Below are 19676 nucleotides of genomic sequence, written 5' to 3'. Positions count from 1 at the left end.
CTATATGCCAACAGTGGGCAGTGTTATGTTTTGGCCACCACCCTGAATCTATTTACCTTGATTTTCCTCTGGGTGTCTGCCCCAGTCCTACACCCACTTCATGCCTTCTGTCAGAAGCTGCCTCCACACCTCAGCCCAGGGCCACATGTGACCCACACTGAGCCAATCAGGACATTCCATTCCTCTGGCCACAGTGATGGGCTCAGGAATCGGCCTGTGCCCCAAGACAGGGCAGTCAGACACGGTAAGGCTTAGTTCGGAGACTTTGGCTTGACCTGTTTGGGAATTTGCTAGACTTGAATGTGAGATGGGAGTCCAGAAGAGAGCTTACCTGAGGATAGAGCCCAAACAGAACAAGAAAACCCCAGGGAGGGACCCTGTCCTTGAAGATCATAGTCTAGTGGAGGAGACACCTGTTGATAGGGGTAAAGGTGACAGTGAGTGTGACAGCTCAGAGCATGGGGCAGCATAATCAGGATGCCCCTGGGGGCACTTGCAGCTGGCTGGGCTATTCATGTGGTCATTTCTATTTTTGCCTCTTGGAATTGAATTCTGCTGGGAGGCAGCCAGTGAGGTCCGAAGTCCTCTCAAAAAGGTTGTTGGATTGTTTGTTGACTGACCCCCCATCCCTGTTCCCAGCAGCTACAGCTTCCCAGGCCCTTGCATTGCCAGAGTCCCTGGCTCTTCTCTCTAATCAGGCTCCCAACCTCACTGGGGGCTGATTAAGACACTTCCTGTTCTTCCCCAATCTTGGAGTCTTGCTAATATCCTCCTGACAAGCTTCTCCTGCTTCCAGCCTGCCTTTCCACAACCTTCTCCCATCTGCTGCCAGGGAAGCTAAGACACAAGTCTGATCATGCCACCCTCCTACTTCAAAACCTCCACTAACTCCCTGTGGCCTCAGAATCAAGTCCAAACTCCTAACATGACCTAGAGGTCTTTTACAGAGTGGTCCCAACTTACCTCTCCTTCCTGGCCACTTCCCATAACACTGTTGAGCCAACCACATGGACATTCTTGTCATTTCCTGTATAAGTCATGGCCTTTAATGCCCCTGTGCCTCAGCATGTGCTGGTCTCCTTGCGGGACATAGAAATGATCTTCCCTCCTGTACATCCTTGAGGACCCAACTCATACATCCCCTTTTTGAAGCCTTCTGCAGGAAGTACTTTATTCATACCTCAGTTACATTATATTTAGCTTATTGTTTAAGGACACAGACTGGCTCAAAATAGGTGCTCAGTTAAGATTAAATCAATGGGTAGGCTGGGCACGGTGGCTCACACCTATAATCCCAGCACTTTGGGAGGCCAAGGCAGGTGGATCACGAGGTCAGTAGTTCAAGACCAGCCTGACCAACATGGTGAAACCCTGTCTCTACTAAAAATACAAAAAATTAGCTGGGCATGGTGACGCATGCCTCTAATCCCAGCTACTTGGAAGGCTGAGGCAGGAGAATCGCTTGAACCCAGGAGGCAGAAGTTGCAGTGAGCAGAGCTCGCACCACTGTACTCCAGCCTGGGCGACAGTGTGAGACTCTGTCTAAATAAATAAATAAATAAATAAGTAGATGCTATCAAAATCTCTGGAGGCATCCAGGACACATAGACTTAGGAGAGCCCTGGATGGGAGAGGCAGAGGACAGATGGGACTTTTGGAAATCGTTTATAGCTCACCTTCCTAAGGGCAGGCCCTTGGCCTGATTGGAAACAGCAGGGGCTAGGGCTGGTGGTCCCACACTGATCTGGTGTCATCTATTAATCGTATTCTCTGATCCTTAGGTGCCCTGTAGAGGGGTCCTGAATCTATGGAGGGCTCTGGATATAGGTTGGCAAAGTGTTATCTGGCAGGAAGTACACAAGCTGTTTCCATGGTGGGGGCAGTTTCAGAATCCTGAAAATGACTACTAAATTTTAAAATGTTGATTATATAAGAACCATTTTCACCATATTAATTCAGTCACAATAAATGAAAATGTCACCTTAGTTCCACCATTATAGCCAGTAATAATAATAATAATAATACCTGTAATGTATTTAAGATGTACTATACTAGGGACTGAGCTAAGCACTTTACAGATATGATCTCATTCACTCTTCTTTTTTTTTTTTTTTTTTTTGAGACAGAGTCTCTCTTCTGTTACCCATGCTAGAGTGCAGTAATGCTATATCTTGGCTCACTGCAACCTCTGCTTCCTGGGTTTAAGTGATTCTCCTGCCTCAGCCTCCTGAGTAGCTGAGATTACAGGCATGTGCCATCATGCTCAGCTAATTTTTATATTTTCAGTAGAGACAGGGTTTTACCATGTTGGTCAGGCTGGTCCTGAACTTCTGACCTCAGGTGATCCACCCAGCTTATCCTCCCCAAGTGCTGGGATTACAGGTGTGTGCCACCACACCTGGCCTCATTCACTCTTCTTAACAGTCCAAAGAGATATCCCCACTTTGTAGATGAGAGCACTGAGGCTCAGAGAAGTTAAAAACTTGCCCATGGTCACAGATAGTCAATGGTACAGCCAGGACTTAATGCAGGTTTGAGTCCAATACTGATGCCTTTACCCTGCATTCCTTCTGCCATCCTAATAAAATTTTTCATTTTCTGTACTCTAGGCCTTGTCCATATATTCTAATTTTACATAATTATAAGCACAGCTGTAATTCAGATTTTACAAACTTAACTTTATATCCTAATACACATCCCATCCACCAAGTCCTGTTGAGTCTACCTCTAAAACATCTATAATCTGTAATCCACTTCCCTTCATCTCCACCCTTATCTTTTGTCTAGAGCTTCTTAATCAGTCTCCATGTTTTACTCTTGTCCTCTTCTTATCCCCTCTTCTCCCAGGAGTGAATGATCTTTTAACAGTATAAACCAGATCATGGCATTCCCTAACCCATCAGTGGGTTCTCACTGCATTTGAATAAATTGCAAATCCTTAATCCAGCCAAAGGGCCCTGCATACTTCACCCATGCTTTGCTAAGCTCACTGCACTCTAACCACACTGGCCTTCTCCCAGCTCTTCAAAACAGCCTGATTCTCTACCACCTCAGGTCCTTTTCAGTTTTCTCTGCTTGGGACCCTCCCCTCATGCTCCCCTTGACTGATGCCTCTTTGTCTTCAAGCCTTTTCTTTTTTTTTTTTTTTTAGATGGAGTCTCGCTCTGTTGCCCAGGCTGGAATGCAGTGGTGCAATCTCAGCTCACTACAACCTCTGCCTCCTGGGTTCAAGTGATTCTCCTGCCTCAGCCTCCTAAGTAGCTGGGATTACAGGTGTGTACTACCATGCCTGGCTAGATTTTGTATTTTTAGTAGAGATGGGGTTTTGCCATGTTGGCCAGGCTGGTCTTGAACTCCTGGCCTCTAGTGATCTGCCTGCCTTGGCCTCCCAAAGTGCTGGGACTACAGGCATGAGCCACCACACCCAGCCATCAAGCGTTTTTTTAAATGTCTCTTCAACAGGCCATTCCTGACCACCCTCGTCAACCTAAATTAGGTCTCCTATTCACACGGATAGTAGTTTATATATTTGTGTGTTTATTTGATTAATACCATTCACACAATCTTACAGTCCTGTGACAGAAGGACTTGTCTGTTTTGCTGAGCACTTTATCCCTAATGCCCAACACAGTGCCAGATACATAGCAGGTAATCAACATTTATTGAAAGAATAAATATGTTTCTATATTACTCTACAAGCTTCACAAATATAATCTAATAGCTGCATAATACCTGACAGTTATCCCTTTAATGGCTTTAATAAGACATTTGTTTCATATGCAGTTGAAAGAACTGACCTTTTATTGTTAGAAGAAAAAAAAAATGTTTGAAGTCCCAGCCATACCAGAAATCTGAGCACACTAATAATAACATTATGCATGTACATGGTGAGCCTAATTTTGCTGTTGAAAGTAAAAATACAGGCTGGGTGCAGTGGCTCATGCCTGTAATCCTAGCACTTTGGGAGGCCGAGGTGGGTGGATCACGAGTTCAGGAGATCAAAGCATGGTGAAACCATGTCTCTACCAAAAATACAAAAAAAGAAAAAAAAAGCCGGGTGTGGTGGCATGCACCTGCAGTCCCAGCTACTGGGGAGGCTGAGGCAAGAGAATCGCTTGAATCTGGAAAGTGGGAGTTGCAGTGAGCCAAGATCGTGCCACTGCCACTGCACTCTACCCTGGATGAGCAGAGTGAGACTCTGTCTCAAAAAAAAAATAATAATAATAAATAGAATATGAAAAACTGTGATTTCAGTGGCTTGCCTTTGAAGTTATTCGAACACTTCAAGATCCTCAGGTATTACCTGATAAATGACTTGTTCAGTGGTCTACAAGCTCACTTTTCTGATATTGCTGATTATTTTATTTTTTACAACCTTTTTTGTGTGTGTGTGAGATAGAGTCTTGCTCTTTCACCAGGATGGAGTGCAGTGGCATGATCTTGGCTCACTGCAACCTCCACCTCCTGGGTTCAAGCGATTCTTGTGCCTCAGCCTCCTGAGTAGCTGGGACTACAGGTGTGCGCCACTACGCCCGGCTAATTTTTGTATTTTTAGTCAAGACAGGGTTTCACCATGTTGGCCAGAATTGTCTCAATCTCCTGATCTCCTGATCCGCCCACCTCGGCCTCCCAAAGTGCTGGGATTACAGGTGTGAGCCACCGCACCCAGCCCTATTTTTTACAAACTTTTAATCTTGGAATAATTTTAGATTTAGAGAAAAGTTGCCAAGGTAATACAGAGCGTTCTCATCTATCCCTACCCAGCTTCCCCTGTGAACATCGAACATTTCCGTGGCACACTTGTCATAACCGAGGAACCAATGCTGGCACGTAACTACTAACTAAACTCCAGACTATTTGGATTTCACCCGTTTTTCTTCTTTATGTTCCGGGATCTGATCCAGGATCCTGCACTGCATTTAGTTGTTATGTCTCCTTAGTCTCCTCTGGTCTGTAGCGGTTTCTTAGTCTTTTCTTGGCTTTGATGACCTTGAACAGTTTTGAGGAGTATTGGTCAGGTCTTTTGCAGAACATCTCTCAATTTGGGTTTGCCTGATGTGTTTCTCATGATTAAACTGGAGTTATGGGTTTTGGGAAAAAATATCACATAGATGAAGTGCCCTTCTCATCACACCCTAGGAGGGCGATACATGGTATCAACGGAATATCACTGGTGATGCTAATTTTCATTACTTGTAAGGTAGTATCTGCCAGGTTTTTCCACTGTAAAGTTCCTATTTTTCCCTTCCATACTATATTCTTTTTTTGGAGACAGAGTCTCACTCTATCCCCTAGGCTGGAGTGCAGTGGTGCAATCTTGGCTCACTGCAACCTCCGTCTCCCAGGTTCAAACAATTCTCCTACCTCAGCCTCCTGAGTAACTACAGGCACCTGCCATCATGTCCAGCTAATTTTTGTATTTTTAGTAGAGACAGGGTTTCGCCATGTTGGCCAGGCTGATCTCGAACTCCTGACCTCAGGTGATCCACTCGCCTCAGCCTCCCAAAGTGCTAGGATTACAGGTGTGACCCACCGCACTGGGCCTCCATACTATATTCTTTGAAAGCAAATCACTAAGACACTAAGACCAGCCCACACTCAAGTGGAAGTGGGGACAGGGTGATGGTGGTGGTGGCATTAAACTCTACCTCCTGGAGGGGGGAACATCTACCATAAGAAAGATTGTCTCTTCTCCACTTATTATTCAATAATTTATATCAGTATGAACTCATGTATACTTATTTTATATTTTGGGCTATAATCTTATACAACATGATTCACTTTGTTGCTCAAATTGTTCCAGTTTTGCCCATTGGGAGCTCTTCCAGTTGGCTCCTGTGTCCCTTCCACATGCCCCATCCTTTTGTTTTTTTGAGTACTTCCTTACTTTCCAGTACCACAAGATGCTCATCTTGTATTTTCCCTGTCCCAGACCTAGAGGCAGCCATTTCTCTGGGAGCCTGGGAGCTAGCTTTTGAGACTCAAGAGCCCAGAGCTGTGGAATATTACTGTATTAGACACAGTGCTTCCCTGCTCAGGATGCTCAGGAGAATTTGTGAGCAATAAAGAAGAGGAAGGGTATGCATGGAGCTGCTGCCTGTTTCCTTAGCTCCCCAGGCTTGGATATACTCTCTGGTGAGCTACCCACAGTTATCTGATCTGCCTGGGTTAGACTGTAGAATGTTCCTCAGACCAACTGCCCTTGCCTGGCAATCAGATTTTGGAAGCCTCTGCTGTCTGCACAGAATAGCAAACATTCTGAGTCCCTGAGCTTATGCTGGTCAAGGTCTGCTCTCCTGGGCTGGACTTCTGTGGGCATTGCTGCCCTGCTCATTCCCAACCAAAGATCTATCCAAATACCAGTTTGTATTTTCCTAACAGTGTTGTTTCAAATTTGGCTTCTGTCCCATCTCCTCCCTCTCATGCATGCTCAGTAGGTGTCCTTGCTTCCTTTAGGAAAAAGCAGTGCACCAGGCAAGAGTTCCTGCAACCTCTCTCGCCTTCCCTGGGACAACAGCTTCTACCTTCTCCAAGGCTAACTCCTCCCACTGAGCCTGGATCCATCCTCTCCCGCTTTCTCCAGGACTATCCCTCTTGCTCATATCTTTGACCTTGCCCCCCACTGACACCTCCAGCCCCCTTCACTGGCTCCTCTTGCTCAGCCTAAAAGGATATTTAAGTCCCTTGGCCTGAAAAGACCCTTCTCAGTCTTGCCTCAACCTCCAGCCAGCACAGAATCTCTCTCCCTTTCACTTTGGGCTTCTTGAAAGGACAGACCTCATCGATCATCTCCCTTCACTACTGAGCCATGGAGACCACGGAGATAGGAGTTTCCACAGAAAAAGGGTGACTATATTGGCTTCCATGGAGGGACACTGATAGGGAAATCAAGTGGCCCCTCTTGAGGAAGGATTCCTTGATGATGAAATACTGCCAGAAAGGACTGCCCCAGAAAATTAGACTGAGAACTGGAACGATCTGAAAAAGCTCCCAAGAAGCAGGACCCGACCTGTGCCTGGAGTTGTTGGGGTTGAAGGAGAGGAGTGGAGGCCACTCCCCACATGGATGGCAGCCATAAGTTGGAGAAAGGAGGGGCATCCATTTCCAAATCTTTTCTGATCCACTGTTTTCTCTCATCTCAGGGTGACAGGCTTTATCCCACAGTGACAGTCACTTTAATCAGTATTTAACCTCATGTAGGCTCATACCTCCAGCATCGCCACTGACTATGCGAAGTGGACAGAGTGATTCACCACCCACCGGGTTTGCCTCGTTGCATTTTGCCAAGGTAATGGGGGTGTGCCCTTTCCATCAGTGGAGCAAAAGGAAACTCACGTTCAGCGTTTGGACCCTCCACATTGGGGCTCTATCTTCTGGTATCCCTACTCCAGCTGGGTGGCTCTTGCTATTCATTCTCCTGCTGACTTCTCTCCTTGACCCTGCAAGAAACACCTTCCCTTCAAGTACCCTGGGCTCAGCCCTGGTCTTTGGAATTCAGCTTGTGGTAGATAAACTTCCTCTAGGATCAAGAGCTCATCAGCCTAAGCTGTACACAGACTCACCTGTGCTCATAGACCCTGGCCAGTTTTGTGGTCTATGGTCTGATGCTTATTCATTCATTCAGCACATACTTGTGGAGGATCTTCAGGCACACTTGTAGGCACTGGGGATACAATGATGAGCAAAAAGATATGGCTTCATAAGAGTTTGCAGATGCAGCTGAGTAATTTCCCAACTATATAATACAAACAAGTGCAATTAAGAAAAAGTATGTCCCACCCAGGGTATTAGGTAAAGCTTCCAAAGGAAGTGACAGTTTTAACTGAGGTCTGAAGAATGAGTAGGAATTAACAAGGCAAGACAGTTGGGGTTACTGAGACAGGAGAGGAGAAAAATCTTCCCAAACAGAATAGCATGTGCAAAGGCCCTAGAGCAGGAAGGATGGCCTGCTAGCTGGAGTGTAGGAAGCAAGGCAGAGAGTGGGAGGAGGAAAGGCTAGAAAGGGCAGTGGAGGCTGGAGGGACAGAGCCTTGTAGGACCATGTTCATTATCTGGGTTTTCATCCCAAGAATGGTGGGAAGAAAGTCACTTAAGGATATTACAGAGCAACATGATCAGATTTGTACTTGAGAAATTACTGACCACAGTGTGAAGCACAGATGAGAAGGGGGCTGGTGCCCCTGTAAGGAGAGTTGGAGGTTAGGTGACAGCTGTGGTCCCAAGAGAGGTGAAGGCAGGGTGTGCCTGTGCTCCATCCGCTTGTCCCTTGACTTCTTTTTTCCTTTTTTTTTGAGATGAAATCTCACTCTGTCAACCAGGCTGGAGTGCAGTGGCATGATCTCGGCTCGCTGCAACCTCTGCCTCCGGGGTTCACGCGATTCTTGTGCCTCAGCCTCCCGAGTAGCTGGGACTACAGGCACCCGTCACCACGCCCGGCTAATTTTTTTTTTTTTTTTTTTTTTTTTTAGTAGAGACGGGGTTTCACCGTGTTAGCCAGGATGGGCTCGATCTCCTGACCTCATGATTTGCCCGCCTTGGCCTCCCAAAGTGCTGGGATTACAGGCGTGAGCCACCGCACCCAGCCGATTTTTGTATTTTTAATAGAGGCAGGGTTTCACCATGTTGGCCAGGCTGGTCGCGAACTCCTGACTGCAAATGATCCACCCACCTTGGTCTTCCAAAGTGATAGGGTTACAGGTGTGCGCCATCGCGCCCGGCCTGTCTCTTTTTTACTGTCCTGAGATGCCAGGCTTATGTGGGCAGTGTTTTCTCAGCAGAAGATGATCCCGTGGAAGGCCCGGGGGGATGAAGATTAGGTTAGTCCCAGTGCCAGCCTTTGGTAGAAACTCAGGACCTGATAGGTAGAAAGGGGACAAAGAGAGCCTGCTCTTCTTCAAGTTCTACTTTTGCCATCCTAATTCCCCTTGCTCTAAGGATAAAACCAAGCTTGATGAAGTCTCCTTAAAACTGGCTTCAGGTGGGAGCCCTCATCTCATTTTTATCCAGGAAAGAGCTCAGAGCACCTGCCGCGGGCTGTAGGCTCTTCTCTGCCACACTGGCTTCTGGAATTTCACGGTGGCGTTTACCTTAAGGCCACTCGGCCGGGCAACTGGCAGGAAGATGAAGGTGGGCTTTAAGGAGGGGCACAGCTATGCCCATCTCAGACTCTGGAGACCCGAACGAACTCTAATCTGAATGTGTGACCTTGGGCAAATCACTTACCCTCCCCAGGCCTCGGTTTCCTTATCTGCAAAGTAAAGGTAGCCCCAAAGTCCCCACCAGGTGCGAATGGGACTTTCGTCCATCAGGCAGGATGTTGGTGGCACTGCGCCAGGCCCCCGGGTCGGCGTGGGGCGGGGGCGCGCCAACGCGGGGCCGTCACCGAGGACTGGGTGGCCCGGGAGAAAAGCGGCGACTGCGCGGCGGCGCGGGGGACGGCGCACACACTGCTGTGCCCCCCGCCTCTTGGCTCGCTGCCGCGGCCCGGGGGCCACGAGGTTACGTAAGGAGCCGGGCGGAGAGGGCGGGCCGGGCACCGCCCCAGCGCGGCCGCCCAGCCCGCGGTGGCCCAGCCCCCGCCCGCCCGCGCCTGGCGGCGGTGGCGGCGGCGGCAGCGGCAGCAGTGGCAGCCGCGCAGCCCTGCGGAATGGAGCGGCGCCGGGGCTGAGCCGGGCGCGCACGGGCCGCCGCATGTGCCGCGCGGGGAGCGGCTCTCTAGCGGGCGGAGAGCGAGCGCGAAAGGCCCCGTCGGAGCGGCCGCCGGAGCAGCGCCGGAGATGGGGTGAGTGAGCCCGCGCCGCGCGCTGTCCGCGCGCCCCTCCGGAGGGACTGCGGGGCCGCGGCTCGCGTCCCCGGGCTCAGAGCCTCCGGGCGGGCCGGCCCCCGCCTCCCCAAGCCGGAGCGAGCGCACACTCGGCGCCCGGGAGCCTGGGGCCACCTGACCCGCGCCTTCCGCCGGGGCGCTCGGACACGCGGCAGGGGCACCCTGGCCTGGGCGCGGAGCCCATGGCCCTTCCCCTCCCATACAGCCCGGGCGCGGGGGCACCTGACGGGGACCGGTGCCCTGGCCGGCCTCCTGCCGCGGCCATTCCGCGGTCTCTTCGCCCTTGGGAGCGATCAACTCCAGGGCCTGTGTAAGTCTAAGCAGTTTGTCGTTCTCCACGTTTGGATTTATTACAAGCAAAATATAAATCGAAGTTTTCCTGGAAATAATCAAATAATAATAAACCTTCAGCGTAGGAATAGTGGACTTTGGATCTGCTTTGAGATGCTGAAGATGATGCAAGTCTATAAGGAACCTAGGTGAGGCTTCAGTCTTTGAAACAACTGAGTAGATAGATGCTCAGGAGGGAAGTTGAAATACTCTGTCGAAGTGACTAATGCTTCTGAGTATATAAAGTAATTTAAGCTTTCTCCTCGGCGTCTCTCCGAGCAGTAGGCTCTGTGAGTCTGGGAGCCACTGTGCTAATAGCGTAATAACTCCTTACATCTGCTCACCCTATTTGGGCACATGTTGACGGTTTGCCATACGTATTCAGGGGACACTTATGCCCACTTTACAGATGAGGAAACTGAGGCCCAAAGTAGTTCGGTGACTTCCCCCAGGCTGTGTAGCTGATGAGCATTTGTGTAGCAGGAGGACACTTAGTCGGCAGTGGCAAGGCCACTGCCTGACATGTGGGCATGGAGGTGGGCAAGTGAACCAGAGTTCCTAAATCTCTCTATTCCCTGCTGCTGAGCCCAGCATTCTTCCAGCAGCCCTTCGCAGTACTCAAATGCTTCTGCTCTGAGGGTCTAGAGATCTTGCTTTCCTGTTTGGGATGAGTGGGGCCTGGGAAGGCAAGAGTGAAGTGTAAGGAGCAAGATTATCCTGGTGCCCTGGCTCAGCCCCCCTGGGTCTGTGGCTTTCTTGCACCATACTCCAGGTAAGTTTCTGGAGTCATTTTGCCCGGTAAGCCTTAGCCATGGGAGCTGCAGAGTGTGTGAGGGGATCAGAGGCAGGCCAAGAGGAATTTTGAGGAATGGAAGTATGAGGGCTGTGGGCCAACATGAACTGGACATGACAGAGGTGGGTGACAGAGAGGAGGAAGCGAGATGGGCAGTGAGAGCTGAAGAAGTTTGCTTACATTGAGGAGATTTCACATGAACAGCAACTGTAGGTGATTTTACCCAGAGGCACCCAAGCTGGCAGGCCGTATTTCTGTAACATTTCCAGTGAGTCTTCAGTGAACTGTGAAAAGGCTGATCTTTGAGCAGTGGGAGCCTTTGAGGTTCTCAGATTTCATACTTTAAAAAAATGTACAGGGAAAAAGGAGTTGGCAAATGTAAGGTCTCAGGATGGAAGATAAAAGGGATCCGGTAATTTTAACTCTCTCTCTGGCCCTCCCTCCCCCTGACCAACACAAAACCAATCCATCATACTTGTGTGATCAAAAACAAATACTGAAACTCTGTGGTTGAGATCAAATAGTTCTGTGGAAATGAAAATGTTTACTTATAAAACCTTAAAGAAAATGTGAAAAAATAATTTTTGTGGAGAAGCAGGGAGGAGACACTTGGGGATTTTGTTTAAACACAGAATATGTCTTTCATGTAATTTTAACATCATCCAATAAATGTATATATTACTCACTTCTTGTAGGTAAAGGCTGGTTTGTAACTCCTACCTACCTCTGCCATTTTTAATAGATCCATGTCTTCTATTATTTATGTGAAAATACAAACCATGGTCGTAAATTGAGATGCAGCTAAGGGCTGGGGAAGCAGTTCAGACAGGAGAGTGGAGGGAGCCGTTTTCACTGAAAATAGAACCAATGTCATCCTTTCTGAGAGTTGTGTAGGATGGATGGGGAAGAACTTTTTGAAAGGGCAGCTAGTAGGAAACCTTGCTGGAATCCTACAGCTTTGTCATGGCTCTGCTGTGTAGACAGGACTAGGATTTAAGGGGAAAAAAAACAAACTGAGTGTACCTCCCCCGGCCACTTGAGATGCTTCTCCTCCTTCACATGTTCACTACCATTTCCTACTTATCTTCTGCGACGTGTTCTGTGTTAAGTGTGGTCTCCAGTGAGTTTGTGTTCCTACTCCCTAAGGCAACTATTTCATACCTGTTCCCCTTTCCAGACCTCTCCCCTTCCTATGCACACCTCTGGCTTCCCTTTCGATTGACAAGATAGGCACTTTTGACCAAGGGAATGTCTTCATTTTGCCGCCACCTAGTCTAGTATGCAGCTGCTGCTACCTTCTCCTACCTGCCTGCTGTGCTGGATGGCCAGTACCTCATCTCTTCCTACTAGAGGCCCCATCTTCTGGAGTAGCGTCCATTCCATCCCTTCCTCTTCCCATCTTTTCTCTCCTTCCTAACCACCTTTCTCTCCTTCCTAACCACTTTTCTCTCTGGGGTCTTCTCTATGAGTATAGGAGCATACATCTGTCCAACAGAACTTTCTGCACTGCTGGAAATGTTCTGTATCTGCGTGGCAGCCACCAGCACATGTGGTTATTGGACACTTGAAATGTGGTTGTTGAGACTGAGGACCTGAATTTTTAACTTAATCTAAATTTAAATAGCCACATGTAGCCAGTAGCCACCATATTGGATAGCATAGCTTTAGTTTCTCTCATCTTAAAAAGGAGCTCTCCCTCCCTCCTACATCCCTCTCCTGTTTCACTTCTTTGCTCTTCTTCACCTGAAAACACCTCAAAAGATACGTCCAAACCCACTGGCTCCATTCACTTTCTCCTGCCATTTGTTCACTCTCCACACTCTACAGTCTGGCTTCTGCCTCACCTCTGCACCAAAACAGGGTCTTGGGTAGCCAGGGGGCTGCCAGATATCTGCCTCACCTCACTTCACGTCTCTCTCAGCAGCATTCCTCACAAATGACCACTCCCTCTCCTCAAAACAACACCCCTCTCAGCTCCTCTGGCCCCACTGTTTCCTGCTTTTCTTCTTACTCCTAATCATCGGGTTGCCCAGGGACTGGTCCTGGTTCCTTTTCTCTGTCCACACTGTCTTCCTAGGTAATACTGTCCCACCCCCAACTCCTCCCCACCCTCCCATGGCTTCAAATGACATCTATATGCCCATGATGCCCATGCTTTAATTTCTAGCTCAGATCTTTCTTGGAGCTTCTGACTCTCATCCATACATGGAGCTCTTGATATGCCTTCCAGTTCTCACCTTGCTTCCATCTTCCCCATCCCAGTCAGTGGCCCTACCACGCACTCATTTGCCAAGAGTCATCCTTGAGTCCTCTTCCCCACCTCTCACATGCAGGTTCTCAGTTTGTCTTGTGTGTTCTACTTCCAGGATATATCTGGAGTGCATTCACCTCGCCCCATAGCCATAGTTCCCACTCTAGCCACCATCACCTCCTTCCTAACAGGCCCCCCAGTATCTACTCTGGGTTGTCTGCAGTCCATTTTTCACACAGGAGCCTAAGTGACCAGCTTTTAAAGTCATAAATCAGCTCATGTAATTCCTCTTTTTAAATACCTCCTGCTGACCAGGCGCTGGCCCAGCTCCCCTTCCCATGCTACTATGTCCCTCACTGTGTTCTACTAACATAGATCTCCTTCCCTTTTCTTGCCCTACCGGAGATCCTTGCACTTGCTGTTTCCTCTGCCTGGAATTCTCTTACCTTCCTCTTTCCTTTCAGACTTTGGCCTCAGGGTCACCCGTTCAGGGTCTTTCCTGCCATCCTGTCTAGAGCACTCACCTCCAGAACTCTTTAACCCAGCCCCACTTTTTTTTCTTTTTTCTTTTTTTTTTTGAGACAGCGTCTCCCTGTGTCACCCAGGCTGGAGTGCCGTGGTGTGATCTCTGCTCACTGCAACCTCTGCCTCCTGGGTTCAAGTGATTCTCATGCCTCAGCTTCCTGAGTAGCTGGGATTATAGGCATGTGCCATCACACCCAGCTAATTATTTTGTTGTTGTTGTTGTTTATTTTTTTTGAGACAGAGTCTCGCTCTGTCGCCCAGGCTGCTGGATCTCAGCTCACTGCAAGCTCTCTCCTCCCGGGTTCACGCCATTCTCCTGCCTCAGCCTCCCGAGTAGCTGGGACTACAGGCGTCCACCACCTCGCCCGGCTAGTTTTTTGTATTTTTTAGTAGAGACGGGGTTTCACCGTGTTAGCCAGGATGGTCTCGATCTCCTGACCTCGTGATCTGCCCGTCTCGGCCTCCCAAAGTGCTGGGATTACAGGCTTGAGCCACCGCGCCCGGCTGTTGTTTTTTGAGACGGAGTCTCACTCTGTCGCCCAGGCTGGAGTGCAGTGGCGCGATCTCGACTCACTGCAAGCTCCACCTCCTGGATTCACACCATTGTCCTGCCTCAGACTGCAGGCGCCTGCCACCACACCAGCTAATTTTTTGTATTTTTAGTAGAGACAGGGTTTCACCATGTTATCCAGTATGGTCTCCATCTCCTGACCTCGAGATCTGCCCGCCTCAGCCTCCCAAAGTGCTGGGATTACAGGTGTTAGCCACCGTGCCTGGCTACACCCAGCTAATTCTTTTGTATTTTTAGTAGAGACGGGGTTTTACCATGTTGGCCTGGTTGGTCTTGAACTCTTGGACTCAAGTGATCTGCCCACCTCAGCCTCCCAAAGTGCTTGGCCCCAGCCCTACCTTTGTTTCCTATAATTGCTCACCACAGCATGCCAGTAAGCATGCAGGTGTTATTTACTTATTTATAATCTGTCTTCCCCCAGTAGCATCCCAAAAGGATAGGGCCTTATCTTTTTCACCTGTGTATTCCAACACCTAGCACAGTGCCTGGCACCAAATAGGCCTCCAGTAAATAATTTTTGATTGAGTTAATGCTTGAATGTTGTTGGCAACCTTGCTTGGATGCTGGCCTGGAAGTTGTGATAATTTGGGGGTTAACTTTTGTATAGCTTGCTTAATTGGGAGTTGCAAGGGCCAAGAGAGAAAGAGATCACGTTTGGATGCAGTTTTAACACTAAAGCAAACCATTTAGCTTTTATTGTGACATGGGTTAATTTTCGGGCTGTCTGCTGTCATTTGAGTACTGGGGTTGTAAATTACCTTTTTACTCTCCTGCAAAAGACTAACAGAAAAGCCAGCTTGTCTACTGTTGTGACTTTTAGCTGATTTTGTCAGTGTTTACAAATAAGATCTACTGTATTGCTGTTTGGCTTCATTTTACACTCATTTATTTTGTTCAGCCAAGATTACCTTGCCATGTACGGGTGCCACAATCTTGGTTATCTAACACCTCGGGCTGCCTTTTGGTAGTCTATACCGATTAACTTTCTTTTGATGTTCATTCATTCCTTCTTCTTTAATTTTCCATTCCTCCTGAATCACACCAGACTCTGTAGTCCCAACAAATTATAGGGCTGTTCTTTGGGATGTGAGTTGACTACAGTAGACGTAGTCTCTCAGATATGTTGAGGTGAGTTTGTCTTCTCTTGGTCCTGTGGGTTTGTTAAACTTCACTTTCTAATGTTCCTTCTGTCCGTACATTGGTAAGGCGGTTGGCAAATGCTGTGGGGATCCAGAGATGAGCAAACCCACTAGTTAGTTCCTGCCCTTGGGGAGTTTGTATTTTAGAAAGGGAGATAAACTACGTACACAAGGACCAGCTTTATATGTGAAATGCTGTGAGAGTAAACACAATGTTATAGTCCATTGGGTGTCACAGGTGGTGGAGGGGTGCTCATCTATTTGGGGAATTGAGGAAAGATGCCGTGGTACATTGTGGGGAGGACAGATGCTGTGGCACACTGATAGTTACACAACCATCCCCCTTACTGTCCGAATTGGAAGAATACACAGAATTTGGAATGGAGTAGGCACTAAATAAGTAGATATTGAATGAGTGTGTAAATAGGTGTGAATGAATATTCTCTTTTGGTTGACTTGCTTTGTTGTTGTTTTTTTAGTAAAATACACGGTTTATTAGATAGCAATAGGATAAGGAAGGGGACTAGAGGATGTTGCAGTGGGATAGAGATTTTAGATGGGGATTCAGTTAGAAGACTTCACTGAGAAGGAGGCATTAAAGAGCTGAAAGAAGGAGGAGAGTGAGCCGTGGAGGTGTCTGAGGGAGGTGTTTCTGGCAGTGTGAATACTGTGAACATTCTATTCAGTGTGAATAGTGTGAACAGCAGGTGTAAAGGCCCTGAGGCAGGGGCATGCCTGGCTTTTTCAAGAAATAATAAGGAAGCTAGTATGGCTGGAGCAGAGTGAGCCAGAGAGAGCATGAAGGTGAAGAGGTCAGGGAGGTAGCAATGACCAGACCAGTCTTTGGGTTGACTTTTACTTTGGGAAGATGCCATCATTCTTGTTGGAAACTGCCCTGAAGTTTCTGGTCCGAGGGTTGTTAGGAAAGAATAGAGGCATGTTTGCTGCTCGCACAGTTCCCTGAAGGAGGACGCTGAGCAGAGCACATAGTTTATTTTTGTCTAATAGACTCAGCGATTTGTGTAAATTATTAGGTTTCTTTTCTGGAATGGCTCCTGAGGAACTTAAGAGTTAAATGTGTGGTGACCCTTAGCAGATTTATCAGACCTCATCCATTACCTTTATTTCTAGCTCAGTGTGATGGCCCTACCCTTGTTTTGTCTTTACCCTTTATCATCTACCACTTTTTTTTTTTTTAATTTTTTTTGAGACGGAGTCTCGCTCTGTTGCCCAGGCTGGAATGCAATGGTGCGATTTTGGCTCACTGCAACCTCCGCCTCTTGGGTTCAAGTGATTCTCCTGCCTCAGCCTCCCGAATAGCTGGGACTACAGGCACCTGCCACAACACCCGGCTAATTTTTTGTATTTTTAGTAGAAATGGGATTTCACCCTGTTAGCCAGGATGGTCTCGATCTCCTGACCTCATGATCTGCCCACCTCAGCCTCCCAAAGTGCTGGGATTACAGACAGGCATGAGCCACTGCGCCTGGCCATCTACCACTTTTTTTTTTTTTTTTTTAAACCAAAGGAAAATAGCTTTGCTTTTTTCTAATTATAAAAAAACTACATGTTTATACTAAAAAATAACAGCATAAAGAAGGAAGTGAAAATTACTTGTCATCCCACGTCTTAGGGATAACCTCCATCAGCATTTCAATGTCTGCCTTTGTACTTTTTTCCACGTATATATGTCTGTGTGTCTAGATGTATCTCTACATAGAGCAAGTCTATTTTTAACAAAATGCAATCATTTTATACATCTGTTTTGTAACATAATTTTTCCAACTTAAAATATCTTGAATGGACATCTTTACATGCCAATAACTATAAAAATGCCTCATCATTTAAATACACACCTACTTCTAATTTGTCATTTTGCTAAATCTTATACATCTTTGTAAACCTATTTAAATCCTTTCTGGAACAAGACAGGCTCTTTTTCTTTCTTTTTTTCTTTTTTTTTTTTTTTTTTTAAGACATTTTAACAATTTCTTAAAGCAGTTGTTTGCTTAAAATGAATTACTGAAGGAAAGAAATGGTAGAGGAGACCAAGATCATAATTAACATTGGGTAATTTGCGGTGCCTGTGTAATTTGGGTGAGTCACGGCTACTTAGTGAATCTTGGTAAGAACATCAAGGATTCATCATTGTTGCTAAGGGTGGTTGGTGGACCGAGACCCAGCTGCTCAGATTGTTTCTCCTTGTTTGGAAATATCAGGGCAGAGTAATTCTGCTTTAAGACTTGGATGAGAAGGTTCTTTGCAAGCAGAAAGCACCCATGACCATACCTCGAAGGCCCCCTTTTGCTTCGATGGCTCCTTGGTATATATCACACCCCCTCCTTCAAAGAGAATTCCCCCAGTGAGCTGGTTGGCAGGGATGTATACCAAAGGAAGGACATTATATTTCCTGCTTTAGTGTGAAGGGAAATTTAAAATGTTTTAAAAATAATAAACCCTGGGCAAATCCACTGAAATGTCACCACAGCCTGCACAAACATCTAAAACCTTTGGAAAAAGAACTTCCCTTTGGTGCACGGGGTGGGGCTGAGGGCATGGACCCCTTTTCCATTTGACAAGAAAAACTTTTTTCACCTTTGTCAAATGTGAGCAGCAGTCAAATAGCATATTTACAATAGAGAAAAGACATTTTTCTGAGTGTTAGAAATCTGTGGTTTATGAAGTCCTGACTTTATAGATCTTGAGAGTTAGACTTTGTTTTTTTCCCCCCAGGGTGAAAATAAATTGAACAAAAAGAAGCATTGTGAGAAATTCGGGCAAAAAGCTTCTAATTTGCATTGGTTTTGATCCACTGGTCTTTTAAGCACTGCTTGTTATGTGTCTGCATTTTCTAGGTATTGCGCACACAGGCTGCCCCCAAGTCGTATTTATAGGTTTGGAGGTGAGAGCTGGCATCATGATCCAGTTTCCTAGCGGGGTACGTTTTGTGTGGGAAGAGCGGCAGGATGGGAGCCTCTGAATGCATGATGAAGACTCCAGTAGTGCTGCCACCAGAGTGCTGTTAGTCATATGGTATCATTCTGGTAGAATGTATTTAAATTATATTTCAAATTAGCTTGTTAGAATAAAAATACGCTTGTGGGGAACACATTTAGACATTTGTCAAAGACTAGAGAGATTTTTTAAAAAAATTTTTATTCATAAGCCTGGTTGATAGTCTTATTATTATTCCTCTGAGGAATTGGAGATGGTAGAGTCCCCACCCCTGTGCAGACAAGCTTAGGATAAGGCTTTACCACCAGCCACAGGAGTCAGGCTAAGAGCCATGTATTAAAAAGAAGCCCTGAGTATACAAGAAGCTTCCAGTCAAAGGAGGGCTGAAGTGAAGACGGGTCCCAGCTATGCAGGGGCTCTAGGTGGCCCCTTTCTTTGCCTTGCCTGGGGATATCTCTGTCTAGATCACCAGTGAGGGACAGGCTGAGTCCAGTCTGCCTTTAGTCCTCCTTTTGCTCTGGGGGTAATCTTGTCTATGGGTTATGGGGTGGGCGGTGTCCACAGGGACCTGGTGAGTGAGGAATATTGCAGACCCCACTGCCTGGGCAATGGATCCCTTTTGGGGTCTCTAATTGGGAAAGCTTTTAATTGGAGTTTTTAGATAAGGGGAGAAAAGGAGAGTTGTTTTGGCTTGTGTCCTGCAGAAGCTGGTGACAGGGTCCTCATGGGGAAGAGGAATGGAGCCTCTTCCAGGATGCTCCAAAGACAAGGAAAAGTAGCTCCCAGTGGAGGTGGCATCAAGGCACATTTCAGCTCACTTGGTATGAGGAAGAGCTCTCTGACTCCATGTGGACTGAGCGTAGACTCAGCTGTCTCAGTGGAGAGTGCATTGTCATGGAGTACTGTTGGTTGTGGAGGCTGGGAAGGATGGTTAAACACATACAGCTCAAGCCCCAGCCCTCCTCACCCTCACTGGCTGTGTGAGCTTAGATGAGATATTTTCTCTCTCTAAGCTTCACTGTCTTCATCTAGTAAATGATTGAGGTGATTAAATAGAAAATGTGTATAAAGCATTTAGTACAGTGCTGGACACATAAATACTCAATAAATGGTGGTCAAGTTTATCATCTTTATCCTTATCACTGCCATCATTTCTTCTTTGGGTGAGAAGTTAGCCCTTTGGGCACCCGCTGGAATTAGGTGGTTGGGGATGACATGTGCCTCCATTCCCTCATCCTTAATCCTCTTGGGCATTGCCTGAGTCTTCAGCCACTCTGTGCAGCTGCCTT

The 19676-nt window shown here is 47.2% G+C and overlaps 1 protein-coding gene across 8 annotated transcripts in view; it reads left to right on the top strand.

Moving 5' to 3' along the window:
- Nucleotides 1-19676, top strand: part of HOMER2 (homer scaffold protein 2) — a 144171-nt gene that overhangs the window by 27418 nt on the left and 97077 nt on the right. Inside the window, exon 1 of one of the 8 annotated variants that reach the window (XM_007990237.3) lies at nt 9586-9781. The exons of 4 other annotated variants lie outside the window; for them this stretch is intronic. In XM_007990237.3, the coding sequence (XP_007988428.1) occupies nt 9777-9781 (5 nt within the window). In that variant the 5' untranslated portion in view covers nt 9586-9776. 3 more of the 8 variants (XM_007990236.3, XM_073013082.1, XM_037987784.2) reach the window with 3 other exon arrangements.

Source organism: Chlorocebus sabaeus, chromosome 29 (assembly GCF_047675955.1).
Source record: "Chlorocebus sabaeus isolate Y175 chromosome 29, mChlSab1.0.hap1, whole genome shotgun sequence".
In the NCBI taxonomy this organism is placed as follows: Eukaryota; Metazoa; Chordata; class Mammalia; order Primates; family Cercopithecidae; genus Chlorocebus; species Chlorocebus sabaeus.
The sequence above is the reverse complement of the archived record's forward strand: the minus strand, read 5'-3'. Positions and strand labels throughout refer to the sequence as shown.